This window comes from Microtus ochrogaster, chromosome 18 (assembly GCF_000317375.1).
Source record: "Microtus ochrogaster isolate Prairie Vole_2 chromosome 18, MicOch1.0, whole genome shotgun sequence".
NCBI classification, from domain to species: domain Eukaryota; kingdom Metazoa; phylum Chordata; class Mammalia; order Rodentia; family Cricetidae; genus Microtus; species Microtus ochrogaster.
In genome coordinates, this window is record NC_022020.1 from 31,271,454 (window position 1) to 31,285,522 (window position 14,069).

The 14,069-nt window shown below is 40.6% G+C and overlaps 1 protein-coding gene across 2 annotated transcripts in view; it reads left to right on the plus strand.

Moving 5' to 3' along the window:
* Window positions 1-14,069, plus strand: part of Stk32a (serine/threonine kinase 32A) — a 128,751-nt gene that overhangs the window by 24,717 nt on the left and 89,965 nt on the right. For both annotated transcript variants that reach the window (XM_005356048.3, XM_026783586.1), the window contains exons 3-4: window positions 10,595-10,650; window positions 11,407-11,558. In XM_005356048.3, the coding sequence (XP_005356105.1) occupies window positions 10,595-10,650; window positions 11,407-11,558 (208 nt within the window). The remainder of the gene's footprint in view (window positions 1-10,594; window positions 10,651-11,406; window positions 11,559-14,069) is intronic.

A 14,069-nucleotide genomic window follows, 5' to 3' on the forward strand; every position in this document is an offset into this window, starting at 1 on the left:
TCTATCATCTATCTATCTATCATCTATCATCTATCTATCTATCTATCTATCTATCTATCTATCTATCTATCTATCTATCTATCTCTATCATCTATCTACCATCCATCCATCCATCCATCCATCCATCCATCCATCCATCCATCCATCCATTTATCATCCATCTTTATTTTTCCCAGAAAAATGAGTGAATTTGATTGACACACATGCTACAGGGAAATAAAATCATGAAAATGGACAAGGTATTCTAATCCGGGTTTGATGCTCTCAGACTGCCGAATCTTCTCTACTGTGTTTCATCCTACTGCCCCTTGGAGAGCACAGGTTTCCTGAGGACATGACTGAGTCCAACTCTCCTTAGCTTTTCCTATCAGTGCTTACAGAGTCCCAGGCACCCAGATGCTCACTGAAGTCTTGCTGATTTGACTCTCCAGCACAGCTGTGCCTTCTGGGGGCGTGATTTTAGCTTCTTTCCTGTCTTACTGTGACTGTCCTAAAAGGCTATTAGCAAGCACTTCTTGCTAAGTGATTCCATGTGAGATGCAACAAAGCAGATGAGACACTCATCGGATTCATGCAAAACTGTACAACAGACCTGATGAATTATCTTCTTAAGTGGTACCTCAAATTTGCCAGGCCCTTTTCTTCTTTCCCCGGCCAATCATGCCGTGTCCATTCTTATAAGCACTCGGGGTTAGAAAAGGGGCCACGAGTCTATGACTGTCAGGCTGTGATTTAATTTTGGTGCCTTTCTGTTGCCATAGTGAAATACACTTACTTCTGTTCAAAGATCGTGCAGCTCTGACAAAGCAAATATCCCCTGGCTCTCATGTTAATTACCCTCAGATGCTGTAGAGCTTCTACCCATGCCCTTACCGAGGAGGCTTGATGTGTATAAAGTGGATGGACTGCAAAAATGGCAGCTCTCAACACTTTCAACTCATTCTGAAAGTAACTGAAGCCTTGAGACTTTAAGAAATCCAGTATCTGTTAAGAAACCTGAACTTGTAATCGTATCAGAAAAACATCCGAATATTAGACTTACCATCTACCCCACTAAGAAGCCTTAATAAGTTTCATTTTGTTTGTTTGTTTGTTTGTTTGTTTATGCATGTGCATGTGTGTCACAGAAAGCCAGAGGGCAACTTGCAAGAGTGGGCTCTCTCTTTTCATTATCTGGGTCCCAAAGACAGAATTCAGGTTGTTAGACTTGGTGGTACTCGCCTTTACCTGCTGAGCCATCTTGCTGGTCCAAGACACTAGCTCTGTAGAGGTCTTTTAACAATATGTTGTTGGGGTGACCTCTTATGACACACACAATATTAATAATGATGTGCTAGGGAATAATAAGCAAAAGATGTTTCATATTTTTCTTCCAAAGTCATCTAAGCACTTTATTTCGGCTCTCTTAGTTACCAAGTGTTTATTAAGTATGCTATTTGAATGACTTTAGGTAATGCTATTTGTATGACTTTAGCATATGCTCTTGATACCTAAAATCCTCTATCAACTTCTCTATCATTTTGCTTAATATTTTGTTAATAAAAGAGCAATTCTGGGCTAATGTTAAGATAACTTATCTGGTACCAACAGCAAAAGCAGTAATAATATCAATTCATTCATTGGCTTTTACTCTGCTGAAAACATGTAATCCACTCCGTTGCTATAGCTTGTGTTTTCTAGATTCAATAATAATTTTAAAAACTGGACTCCATGTGATTAGAATCTTACAGAGGAAGAAGTTGAATTGAAGAGACATTAAATACTGTGCTTCATATTGCTAACTCCTAAGTAGTAGCATGGCCAAAATCTAAACTCAAGAGTTTCATAGTTTTGCTAATATATTCTGGACCTCAGGCTCATCATACTGAAACATAGAACTTGGGGGCCATACAAAGTTGGAGTGAAGTCTAAGCCCCAGTATTGGGGGATTTCACTTTCTGAGTGTATATAACTCAACAACAAAACACTAATAGTATTGCTACTTCATGCTGTTTGGGCGATATTATATAAAATAATTTGTATTAACATGTCTGGATGATACACATGATTGCAGGTATAAATATAATGAATATAACTCAAGATGTGGCATGCTGGAGGCAGTGTAGATGTATTATTATCAATCCTTTATGTGAAAAACCATAAATCTGCTTGAGACTTAAGGATGGGATGAGGGTGGAAATGGAGAGGTCAGGTAGTAATTTCAATCACTTGTCCCTTAATAACCCCTTCTCCTAGGGACTTGGGTCACTTTGTCAGTGTGCCCTTGCTGCCCCTCTTTACTGGGCTAGCTGTTAAAGTGCCCCATGTTTTGGAAGGTCCGATGAGTGTGGCCTTTCTTTGAGACTTTTTAATCTTCTCAAGTAAGAAGAAAAAGTAAATAACATTTTCCAGCCTTAGAAATATTGTGTGTTTTACTGTAAAGAACAGTTTTCTTAAATAAACCCTTGCAGGCTTGTGCTAGGCACGTTCTAGCTGACACCTGCACTCATGCGCCCCTCCCCAAAGTGATAGAAGCAATTATAATTGCTCGAGAAAGGGATTCTCACACCAGATCCTGCCCACAGTCTGTGCAGGGAGCTCCAGGGATGGAGCTTTCCCAGGTTCCCTTTTCAGTGGTGTAGCTGTTTTTGAGTGACAGATACTTCTTTAAGTAAACCCAATCAACCCATTTGGGTCACCAAACTAGACTTGCCTAGGATTGTTTGTTTGGTTATCATCTGTGTCCCATTGAGATTCATCAAATGTCTGTTCATGTCTATAGAAACAGTAAATTTTCATTGCTTTTCATTGGATTCTTTCTGATACTTCAGTTGCTATGGTTTCAATGAGTCCCAGATTTTCTTGTGTTGGGAACTCAATACCAAGGGCAACACATTGATAGTATTTGGAATGAAGCTATGGGAATTTAATTGAATCAGATAATATCATTAAGATGGCAATGTGACAGGACTGGTGGCTTCACAATATTGTGAAGAGAAGACATACTTACCTGGCAAGAGGAAATAGCATGCTCCAGAAGGAGAGGTACTGTGTGCTTTGTGTCACCACATGATCCCCTGATCCCCTTTTATAATGCAAGGGAACCCTAAACACATGCCTATGTAGCTTGTTCTTGGCATTCCCACTCTCTAAACCATGAGTTGAATAAAACTGTTTGCTTTTTTTTTTTTTTTAATTTCCAGTCTCAGAAACTGTGGTATAGTAGCAGAAAACAAATCAAGATACTAATGCAGCAATCAAAAGACGAGCAAAAGTTGTAAGAAGAAGATGGACTGGACACTTAGAGCAGCAGCTTTAGGGTGCTTCAGGGGGTTCTCCTGGAGGGGCCGAGCTTGTCTTCCTTACAGGACTCTGATCTTCCTAGAGCAATAATCACATCACCATTACTTTGAATTTGAATTAGTTATAATTTAAAAAGTTAACATTTGACCAGGTTTGGTAAATTCCTGTAATCCCAGTACTTGGGAGGATCAGAATGAATCAAATAATGAGTTTGATGTCCCCATTCAAAATAAATGGATAAAATTAGAATTAATGAAAGAATATTGGAGATACTTGAATGGAAATCAAAATCAGACCTTTCTAAACATGAAGCCATGGGGGTGTGCCCCTCTTTTATGATTCTAATAAATGCCATATATTGGCTTTGTTCTGTTTAACTGAGGACCCCTTTCCTTGGTATATAGCCAGTTGGTTTCATTTTCTAGATATCAATGACATAAAGAGAAAGACATACATTTCTATGTCAGGAAATTTTCATCCCTGTACAGGTATAGAATAGAATGGCTTGAGTTACAGTCTAACATCTAGACCAAAGTTTCTGGCTAGGGATATATGTGGGATGGGATGATTGACAGTCATGGACTGGCTGCAAATAGTTTGTGGGGCTTGGCTTTCAAGGTAGCACCCATCAAAACTCAAGTATTATTTAAGAAAAGTGGAAACAGATATAAGTGCTATGGGGGAAGTCAGGCCTTGCATATGCAAAAGAAAGGGAATTACAGGTGATTGCATTTAATGGAAGGCAGCAGAGATCAGGGCTGGAGGGTGGCGGCAGAGTCCATTTGAATTCTTACTCTACTACTCTGCCACTCCGGCCTTGGGGAAATTGCTTAATTTCTCTGCTGCAGTTGGCCCATCTTTAAAAAAGAATAGCAATTATAGTAGCGCTGCTTTGTAGACATGGTGGAATGTTGGGATAATTATGGCGGCACATGCTTAGAATAACGATGGGTACTCTTTACACAGGGCTGGATGTTGACTAGGATGAATTATTTTCTTTCCCATTAGACTGAAAGTTCCAGCAGGCAGACAGACTTCTCAGGGCCTAGGACCGAGCTCCCAGCTGCTGGCTGAGTCATCAATGACTGTATTTTCATTGAGCATAAGCCAAGTTCAATGAGCATTGTCTTTGCTGACTTTTACCACACGATGGTCTTCTGCTTTCCCAGGAAGGAAAATAAAGGAGTTTGCAGGCTGGAGGATAAAGTAGGGTGTGTGGACAGCTGAGCAATTATGACTCCATGTTGAATTGACTTTATCCTTAGAGAGCACAGAACTAAATGGCACCACATTTAAGTAGAAAGACTGTAGACAAAAGGATCACAAAAAAAAAAAACAGGTAGGACTTTGCTTCGTTTTTTCTTTCTGTTTTCTGAGAAATTTGTCTTATTTTGGTGCTCTTAACCCAAGTCAGACTGTCAGAAATTAGCATTGTATTTTATCAGCATAAGCAAGATTCAGAAGACTTACTTAAAGCCAAAAGTCATCCAAAGAATGCCAGAGTGTCCGCCTTTGAAATGGGATTGACATCCATCCATGCATATGGATTTGTTTAGATTCTTGGAATTTAAAAGCTGTCTGGTTTTGTGTATGAGGGTAGACAAAGCAAGTTACACTTTATATTCAAATCATAGAAAAAGATTTAAAAAACAAAGTGTTTATATTACAGAGCCATGCCAAAAGTTTGAATAGGCCAGTGAGATGCCTCAGCAGGAAAAGAAGCCTGACCTCAAGGCACAAACTTGAGTTCATTGACCTGGAGGGAGAGCACTGATCCTGGCACATTGTCCTCTGACCTCCAGTTGTATGTGGTGACATTCTCACACCCTTCCAATCAGAGAAAATGAATTTTTTAAATGATTAATTAATAGGCACATCTTTCTATAAAAATACTTTAACTTAAAATATAAGGGCATATTTTTAAAAGCAATTTTGAAATAAAAAAGATAAACATAGAAAGGTCAAAAAGATTAATACATTTTACTATAAAATCTCAATTATTTAAATATGTTCAAAGGGATAGCCAAGAAAATTTTCCCTGATATTTTATAATGATTTAATTTACTTAAGTTTAAGTGCACATGCAAGTCAAAATGACTAACAAGTAATTCAAATAGGCAAATATGTGAATAGACAGTTTGCCAAAAAATATATAATATATCTATTCACCTTGACTCATTTAAGAAATAAAATAACCAATAGTCAATATATCCATCTCTTTGTCTTGCAAAATCAGGGCAATTGTGTGTAGTAAGGCTGGCAAGATAAAAATTACTTCTTGCACTGACTAGTTTACTTGACACAGGATAGTGTCAATGGAAAGAAGAGAACCTAAGTGAGAAAATACCTACATAAGATTGATCAGAAGGCAAGCCTGTAGAGTAGTGCCTCAATTCGTAATGGATGTGGGAGGGCCCAGCCTTTTGTAGGTGGGACCACCCCAGGGATGGTGGTCCTGAGATCTGTAAGAAAGCAGGCTGAGCAAGACAGGAAGAGCAAGTCAGTAAGCAACACCCCTCCATGGCCTCTGGATCAGCTCTTGCCTCCAGGATCCTGCCCTATTTGTGATCCTGTTGTGATGTCCTTCAGTGGTGAACAGTGATGTGGAAGTATAAGTCAAATAAACCCTTTCATCTCCAATTTACTTTTGGTCATGGTGCTTCATTGCAGCAACAGTAACCCTACCTAGGACACTCTTGTGTGTCACTGATATGAACGGAGATTGGTGCAGTATCTTTGCAGGACTGCTGGCAATCCCCACAGCTTCGTGTTAGAAAGCTGGCATACATTTGGCCAACCGTTCTCTTCCCATGAATTAAGCCTGCAAAAATAAGCACAAAAGCCCATCGAAGATATCTGGGGTTGTGCTTTTGGTAGTAGATAATTAAATTACCTTTCAATACTTGGGCAGTATTTTTGAGACAATGAAAGACAAATGAACAACTTAAAATAATTAGACCTCTGTATGTTGTATGAATGGACAGACACGATGGAGTCACCAGAAAACCCGCTCCTGTCCCAATGATACTGTGTTGTCCTGCTGCCAGAAAGGAACAAGTGCAAGCTGAGAAAACCCCTTAAAGGACACCCTAGCATTTGTTAACAGTGGTGGCATTGTAGGAATAGAGTTGAAACTTTGGAAATAAGGCCCAATTTCCATTGAATAATTGCACATTTAAAAGCGATTGTCATTTTTTTTTTTCAGATTTCAGCAGGCCAGACACTACCCTTCTGCCTTACAGTGTCTCATCTTGGAAGCATCGTGCCTATTGGGTTTAATTAGCTTTATGCTACAGATGGGACATTGTGATTTGGAAAGATTGAGTAACTTGTCCAGGGTCACACAGCTGGTGTCCTTGTTCCATCATCAATAGGAAGATTTACATAAGCAGTTTGTGGGACTTGGTTCTCAATAGACTCACATATGTTCACGATTTGCTACTTCCGAAGGCTGGACTCAAGGTTTTCAAATATTGTTATCTCAAAATAGAATAAAGAAGATGCACTGCTTCACTTTCTAAAATGTCCTTCTTCTGAAGCCTTAGTGTCAGGGTATTATTTCACGTTCGGAAAGGGTTGGTGGTCCCCTTTACTTCCTTCAATAACATTAGTTTCACAAAAGGCTGAGGTGGGGGGTGTGTGTGAGAGAGATAAAGAAACTGATGACACCATCAGCCATGTGTCGTAGAGCCAGCAAGATTCTGTCTCTTTAGGGAAAGACTTAGGGAGCATCATTTGATTCAAACAATTCTAAATGAAAGGAAAAGGTCCATGTTGCTCTCCCAAGTTCTCCAGTTGGAGTGGGTAGATGTGTAGAAACAACATTATGATGCCTGGGAAGACAGTGGAAGAGCCTGGGTCCAGAATCAGAAAGGCAAACCCTATATATACGTCTATAAAACACTGTGGGGCTTCCGCCGGAAATCTACATTTCTGAATTTGTCTCTCTCGTTATGGTACTGTCTCAATGCATAAAGTTTGGTTGTACTTTCAAATTAGCTTTCTTAGTAACTGGTTATTGTGTTGTTAGGCATTTCGGGGGACTGTTGTAGTTGATTTAGAGCTTGTCTTGCAGTCAGTTAAAAAGAAAAATATATCACTAAAAATGGGTGTATGTGTTTTGCTTCCGTGGACATCTGTGTACCACAAGCATGCCTGATGCTCACAGAGGCCAGGTGAAGGCATCAGATTTTTTGCAACTGTTACAGAAGGTTGAGAACTCTCATGGGGGTGCTGGAAACTGGCCTGGGTCAACTGGAAGGGCAGTCAGTGCTCTTAAACACTGAGCCATCTCTCCAGCCCTTTGTCACTTCTAATCAGCCACTCACTGCTTTTCTTCCTAGGTTGTATTCCAGGGAGAAGGGACTTTGGGTGGCCGGGTCTGTTCTCTCTTTAACTTATGAGACATGAAATGTGTTTTCTATCTTGATTTTTTTTCCCTCAGACTTTTCTGAGAACTGGCTTTTGGGAAGCTCATTCAATTAGAAAGGGACACTCGCTAACTAGAGCAACTGGCTCTGGCGGGCCTTGCCCTTCTCCCCAGTTCCCTCTGCCTTTCTAAAAACCATTAGATTACATTCCTGATGCTAACCCCCAAGGTCTCTTCCTTTACTGGGCCAGTCCCTCTTCCTGAGGCTGACTACCAAGGTCCAGCTATCCAAGTATTGAAACCCAGCAATTAAAAGCCTTTATTGGCTTACCTAGTTAGCAGGCCCAATTAAAATGAATACCCCATCCTTAGATGGGGTTTCCCCTTTGTACCTTTATAGCTGATGTCTTCCTATATGCCACATCTGCCTCCTCTCTATCCACAGACAGTCCTTTGTTCCCCTTTGGAACAAATATCTCTGCACCCTTTCATTTCTTCCTTCCCCTTCTACTCAGTCCTCTATCTCCTGTCCTTTTTTCTTACTCACTGTCCTCTGTGGCAAATAAATCTCCTTTTTCCTGAGAACTTGGTCTTGAAGTTCCTAAGTTAGTACTTTTCCTTTCAAAAGTTACCAGGTACTTTGACATGAAATCACTTATTATTTTTGGTTAATGCTTAAAATGATTTAGAAAAAGACGTGGCTCATGAGATAGATTGATGTCACAATGAGACTTGAAGCTAGGGACTTGCTGTGTGCTTGGAGAATAGGGATATTGCTGTGGGCTAGCCTTCTAGTGCAAAAAAATCCGAATGAATTACTGGATTTGCTCAAGATAAAATCTTGGGTTCACAAATAAATTCTGGTCAATTTTTCTTAATGTTACCATGGTAAATAATTTATTCCTAAGATTCATGTACTAAGTGTAAAAAGTCATTGATTTGGTCATGTCAATGTGTAATTGGAGAGGAAATATATAAAAGCATTTATAAAAGCATTTAGCTAATTATTTCCATGACAGCTCAGAGTAAGGCATGCACCAAAAATTGCATTTCTACCCACATGTATAAAAAAATGTCTCAGAGGTGACATTCTTCTTGTATCTCATTTGAGTAGTTTCTGGTTCTTTCTATTCTATTCCATTTAAAATTTTAATGTTTCTTATGAATGCCAAACCTGTTTCTTAACTTATTGATGGGATTTCACTCACAGTTAGTAAAATGTTCCCCGAGGTGGCCCAAATGCTTACATTATTCACATTTATAAGGTTCAATTGTTTGGTGGTTCTTGAATATCCTTATGGCTTAGTTTGATAAATTTGCTGGGAACCAAACTTACATAAATCATGGTACTAGACTCCCTAAGGGCCACAGGGAGTTACAGCTTCACCTGTTTCTATGGGTGATCTGCTGAGACTGCAGAAAAACCAGAGTGAGCAAAACGACCTACAGTCTGTCCCTGCAACATATGCTGTGGTAGAAGGGTCATTCACATGCATAGCACTTCAGGAGGGAAACAGCTTTATCTGCACCTTCTAGGTAAAGATGTTTCCTCATCTAGGAGATATTTACTGGGGATCATATGGAGGAGAAACTGATTTTATTTCCTATCAAATCACATTGCTATCTGGGGTTCAAGTCTGAGCTGGACCATTTGTAAAACCTAAGTCCACAATAGACTTATGATCTCACACGACTAAATGGATTTTGTGTTAGGAAGAGAAGAATGAAAGCTCAGAGAGGAAGTAGTAATGACGTCATTATAAAAAGTGTGTGAGCTTCAGAAAACCCAGAGACCTTCAGGAGGCCTGACCATCTCTTCTCCCCTTTATGGGAAGATAAGCTAGTTGTTGACGAAAAAGACAGAAAACAGCTCTTCATGGGTTGAGAGAGAAGTAGGCAGAGGGCTCAGTCAGTAAGGGTGCTTGCTTCCAGACTGACCAACTGAGCTGTTCAGAGAGCGCACATTCTAGAAAGAGAATTGGCTTGCCAATCTGTCCCGTTGCCTGCCCACAAGCCCCATGAATAACTGAATGCAAATTTCCCAAGAGATAAGAGATCCTTTCTAGTGTTTCACAGTTTGTTTTTTTTTTTTTAGTAAGTTCTTTTAACCTCTCGCTTGGAATTTGTGTGTCAAAATCCTGATTCCAAAACCAAGAAATACACTTTCTTAAGGTCATCAGGGCAAGAAAACAAAGATGGCCACCTGCCAGAGAGAGTCTGAATTTTGTTCTCATCAGGAATTATTTTATGAGCTTAAGCCTGAAAGATCATGTGTGCTTGTAGTGGGTGTCTCCTCTCATCATGAGACACTGTGGATGCAAGGGAGCATGCGCGGTTCATCTCATCTTCAAAGCTCACTTCGGTGGATACACATCCTTATCTGTAAGCTCATTTTGTGAACTTATGGGTGCATCATTTTACTCCTTGGGAAAACTGAAAACATTTAGGTACAAGAGAGTGAGGTAGTGGTAAAACAGGCAAGCAGAAAAAAAAAGTTAAAAGCATAGCTGTTTTACATGAAGCCCTCTGTACCTAGTGCCAATAGTCACTTTGCCTCCAGTATCTACAGGCAAATCAGTGTTCTGTGTTCTTAGAGACAGCAAGCTCCACTGCTTCTGTCCTTCCTAGGATTCAATGTATTTTTAAGTTTCCTTTATTTTTATGAGTATTTCATCTCAAAGCACTCTATATAATATCATTAGACTGCAGGCTTCACAAACGTAGACTTCCTGTTTTCACTGTCTTAACACTACCTAGGCTCTATGGCTACATGTGGCTAGTGGCTAATAAATCATTTTCAGTGAATGAGCTGATACTTTAACATAGTTTGCTGTGTCATTTTAGACCAGGTCCTTCGATTTAGCCCAATGCTTGTTTCTTTGATTAGCTGTTCAAAAGTCATTTACAGTCACTCCTAATACCCTGCATTCTCTTGCTTTACAGTCAGCTTCGATCACTTTGAAATTCTGCGGGCCATCGGGAAGGGCAGCTTTGGCAAGGTAAGAGCTGATTTGCCCAACTCCCTGCAGAGCTGTGGGTCATGGACGATCAGAGAATGCTGTGATTGTCGAGGTCCTGGCATGATAAAGACAGATAACTAGGGAATCTTTAGGACTTTCCCAAACTTGTCACCACCACGTGATGAAAGTCAACTTCACGACGAACCATGTGCTGGCTCAGGACTGCCTTGTTCAAGTCAGCTCTGCCTAGTCCAGCCTCCTGTAAGAAACTCTTAGATTCTCCATGGAGACATACTTTAAGATAAAATAATAATTTTCTATTAAGTTTGCATGTTATTTTGAGAAGGTTGCAGAACGTGGACAATTGTGTGGCAGTTTCCTCCTGCTCACTCTTTCCCATTATAACACTTATGCTGGGAAACACTCTGCCTGGTGAGATTTTTGATCTTAGCTCTCCAGTCACATCCATTCCAGTCACTTAAAGGGGGATCAAGGATGCTATCTGTTATCAGAAGATTCTTAACATGGAAGCAGATTTAAATGTTGTCTCGAAGATCCCAGGAGCAAAAGCAGGCAAACTAACATGAAGATGCAGAGATTCAATTATTGATGTACTAAATGCATCAATAAATCCATGGGGGAAGAAAATAAAATCTTTACTCTGAGTGAAATAAAAGCTTTAATCCCAGAGAATGACAAGGGCTCTATGGCATGCTAAAGGATAAACCCTTCTGTGTCCCTCAGCCACCTTTTCCTTCTCCCTAATCATTGGCTGACCTGGGCTTCCATCACCAGGTCTGCATCGTGCAGAAGAATGATACCAAGAAGATGTATGCCATGAAATACATGAATAAGCAGAAGTGTGTGGAGCGCAATGAAGTGAGGAATGTCTTCAAGGAACTCCAGATCATGCAGGGCCTGGAGCACCCTTTCCTGGTGAATCTGTGGTAAGTGTGCTGACTGTGTCTCTGAATGGACACTCCTGCGTCCATCTGCAAACATGTTTAGACCATCGTGACATGACTGTTTAATGTGCGATGGCCAATCCTCATTATGGTTTTCCTTAATGTCTTGCACAAAATTTTGGTGTTAAAATGAGGGGGAAAAAAGTTGGTTTATTTATTGCCGTGCTGGGAGGACCTTGCAAACGAATTAAGCGCTCTACCAAAATAGTTTTTCTTTTAATGTGTGCGTATGATGTATGTGTGTAGTGTGTATGTGCGGGTGGGGGTTAAGTTCATATGTTCCTGTGAGTGTGAGTGGAGCTGTGTGTGCACTTGTACGCCTTTGCAGGTCAGAGGACAACCTTGGGTGTTGATCTTCCACGTCCACCTTATTTGAAATAGTAGTTTCCTGTCGTTGACTGCTGTGCACACCAGGCTGGGGGGGGGGGAGGCTTGCAAGCTTCTAGAGAGTCTCCTGTCTCCATCTTCTATCTGACAGGCGGGAATTACAGATGTGTGCAGCTGCATCCAGCTTTACATGGGTGATGGGGATCTGAATTCTCATTCTCATGTTTGTATAACAAACACTTTATCCACTGATCCTTCTCCACACCCCAAAGTTTCTGCACCCCCCATTTTGTCAGGAATAAATACTCCCCCTTGCCTTTGGGCTTAGTCTTTTTTTTAAAGAATTTTAATTACATGGACCAATAATGAATACGCCCAGACGTGTTATCTCTAATTAGATAGATTTTTCTGATGAACTGTTGGGCATGAACTTTCGGTGCCTAGTATGGCCTCCCTCATGAACATGAAGTTTGCCTTGGGATCTTATAGAAGACAGTTTTTCCTTAAGGTAACTGGTAACAGGCTGTGGTTTTTTTTTTTTTTTTTTTTTTTGAGGCACACTTTGGAAACAGCTATAGATGCCTGTGATTTGCTACGGTCAGGTGCTGCCTTCCTCAATCAATAGGTTTAGACACTTGCTACACATTAGCTATCTGAGATCAGGTCTTTTCCATAACCCAACGCTTTTTCCATAACCCAACGCTTAGAAGACTTTGAGATACTCGTAATGTTTATTACCCCTAGTACTTTGCTTGTGCATTGAGAGCTCTGTCTCTCTCTCATTTTCCAGTACATTTTAATACATCTATTATGTTAAGAGCTGGATCTTAAAGTTAATTCAGTATGACTGTTATTTAAATATGCATGCCAAGCAGTTCTTACTCGCCAGCGGGAGCAAAGAAAATGAAAGTCTTCATCCAGAGAATACTAATGGAAGAATAATTGAGATTTTGCTATGTGTTTGAGAACATCCTTTTGGAGGCATCAGGGCATGAAGCCTGCCTCCATCCATCTTTACCTAGCACAGTCCACTTAATCTGCAATGTGTTAGATGCTTCTCAGTTAAAAAGGGGATGGCTCTGTGTGACTTAGAAATAGATCTATTGTAATTTGTGCACTACTCAGACCTGCTAAGTCTAATTTTGGCACAGCATCAGTGTACTTGTTAATCAGAATTTTAGAGTGGCCTATTCAGAATGCTACCATGTAAGATGCTAAAATGGATGCAGGCTTTCTCTTGCTTAGCAATCATATCCTCTCTTCTCTCTCCTCCCTAAAAATGACAAGGTGCTGTCACTTCACAGCCTCCCTTTGTTCGAAGTCATATTTTTCCTCCTTAAAAAGTTCAGCCAACTCATTTTCCCTTTTTAGCGCCAAGAACTCTTCATAAGGACACACCTAGAGCGCTTCTCTTTTGTGCTGTCTCTTCTGGCTGTGTGGGCAGAGGCAATGAAACCTGGGGGCCGGGATGCAAGAAGCAGAGACAGTTTAAAAATTCTGTCAATCCAGACCACATTCTGTTCACTGTTTGTGCAGAGCTGGCCATACATAGTGTGACAGACTTGCTATTACAATAGCCCTCAACCTTCCTGATGCTGTGACCCTTAATACGGCTCCTCCGGCTGTGGCGACCCCCAACCACAAAATTTCCATTGCTACTTCATAACTTTAATTTGTACTATGACAAAGCATAGCATAACCCTGTGAAAGGGCTATTCTACCCTCAGAGGGGTAACGACCCACAGGTTGAGGAGCTTTGTGCTAGAACATATATCCCCTGTTCTTTTCCTGTTCTCATTGAAGTTCACAGTGAAATTGTGGCCACATTCCATTGATAGACACAGTGCAGAACGCACAATTATTTTTTTATTTATTGACAATGTACGTGTGAGAGTGTGTGTGTGTGTGTGTGTGTGTGTGAATTTTCATCCTCCATTCTTTCCTCTCAATCCTCCTCCTCCCCTCCCTCTGGGACTTTCCTTTTCCCATAAGTGCCCCTCCTTCTTTTTCGAATGTTCCTGGCTCACTGAGTTTCATTAGGACTGCTTGTTTGTGTATAGGTGGGAGGTTATTTAACGGGGCCAAGGCAACTAACTTACCAGTGCCTCCATCAGGAAAGAAAGGGATGTCACTTTTCCAAGCTGCCATTAACTGTCTGTAATCCCT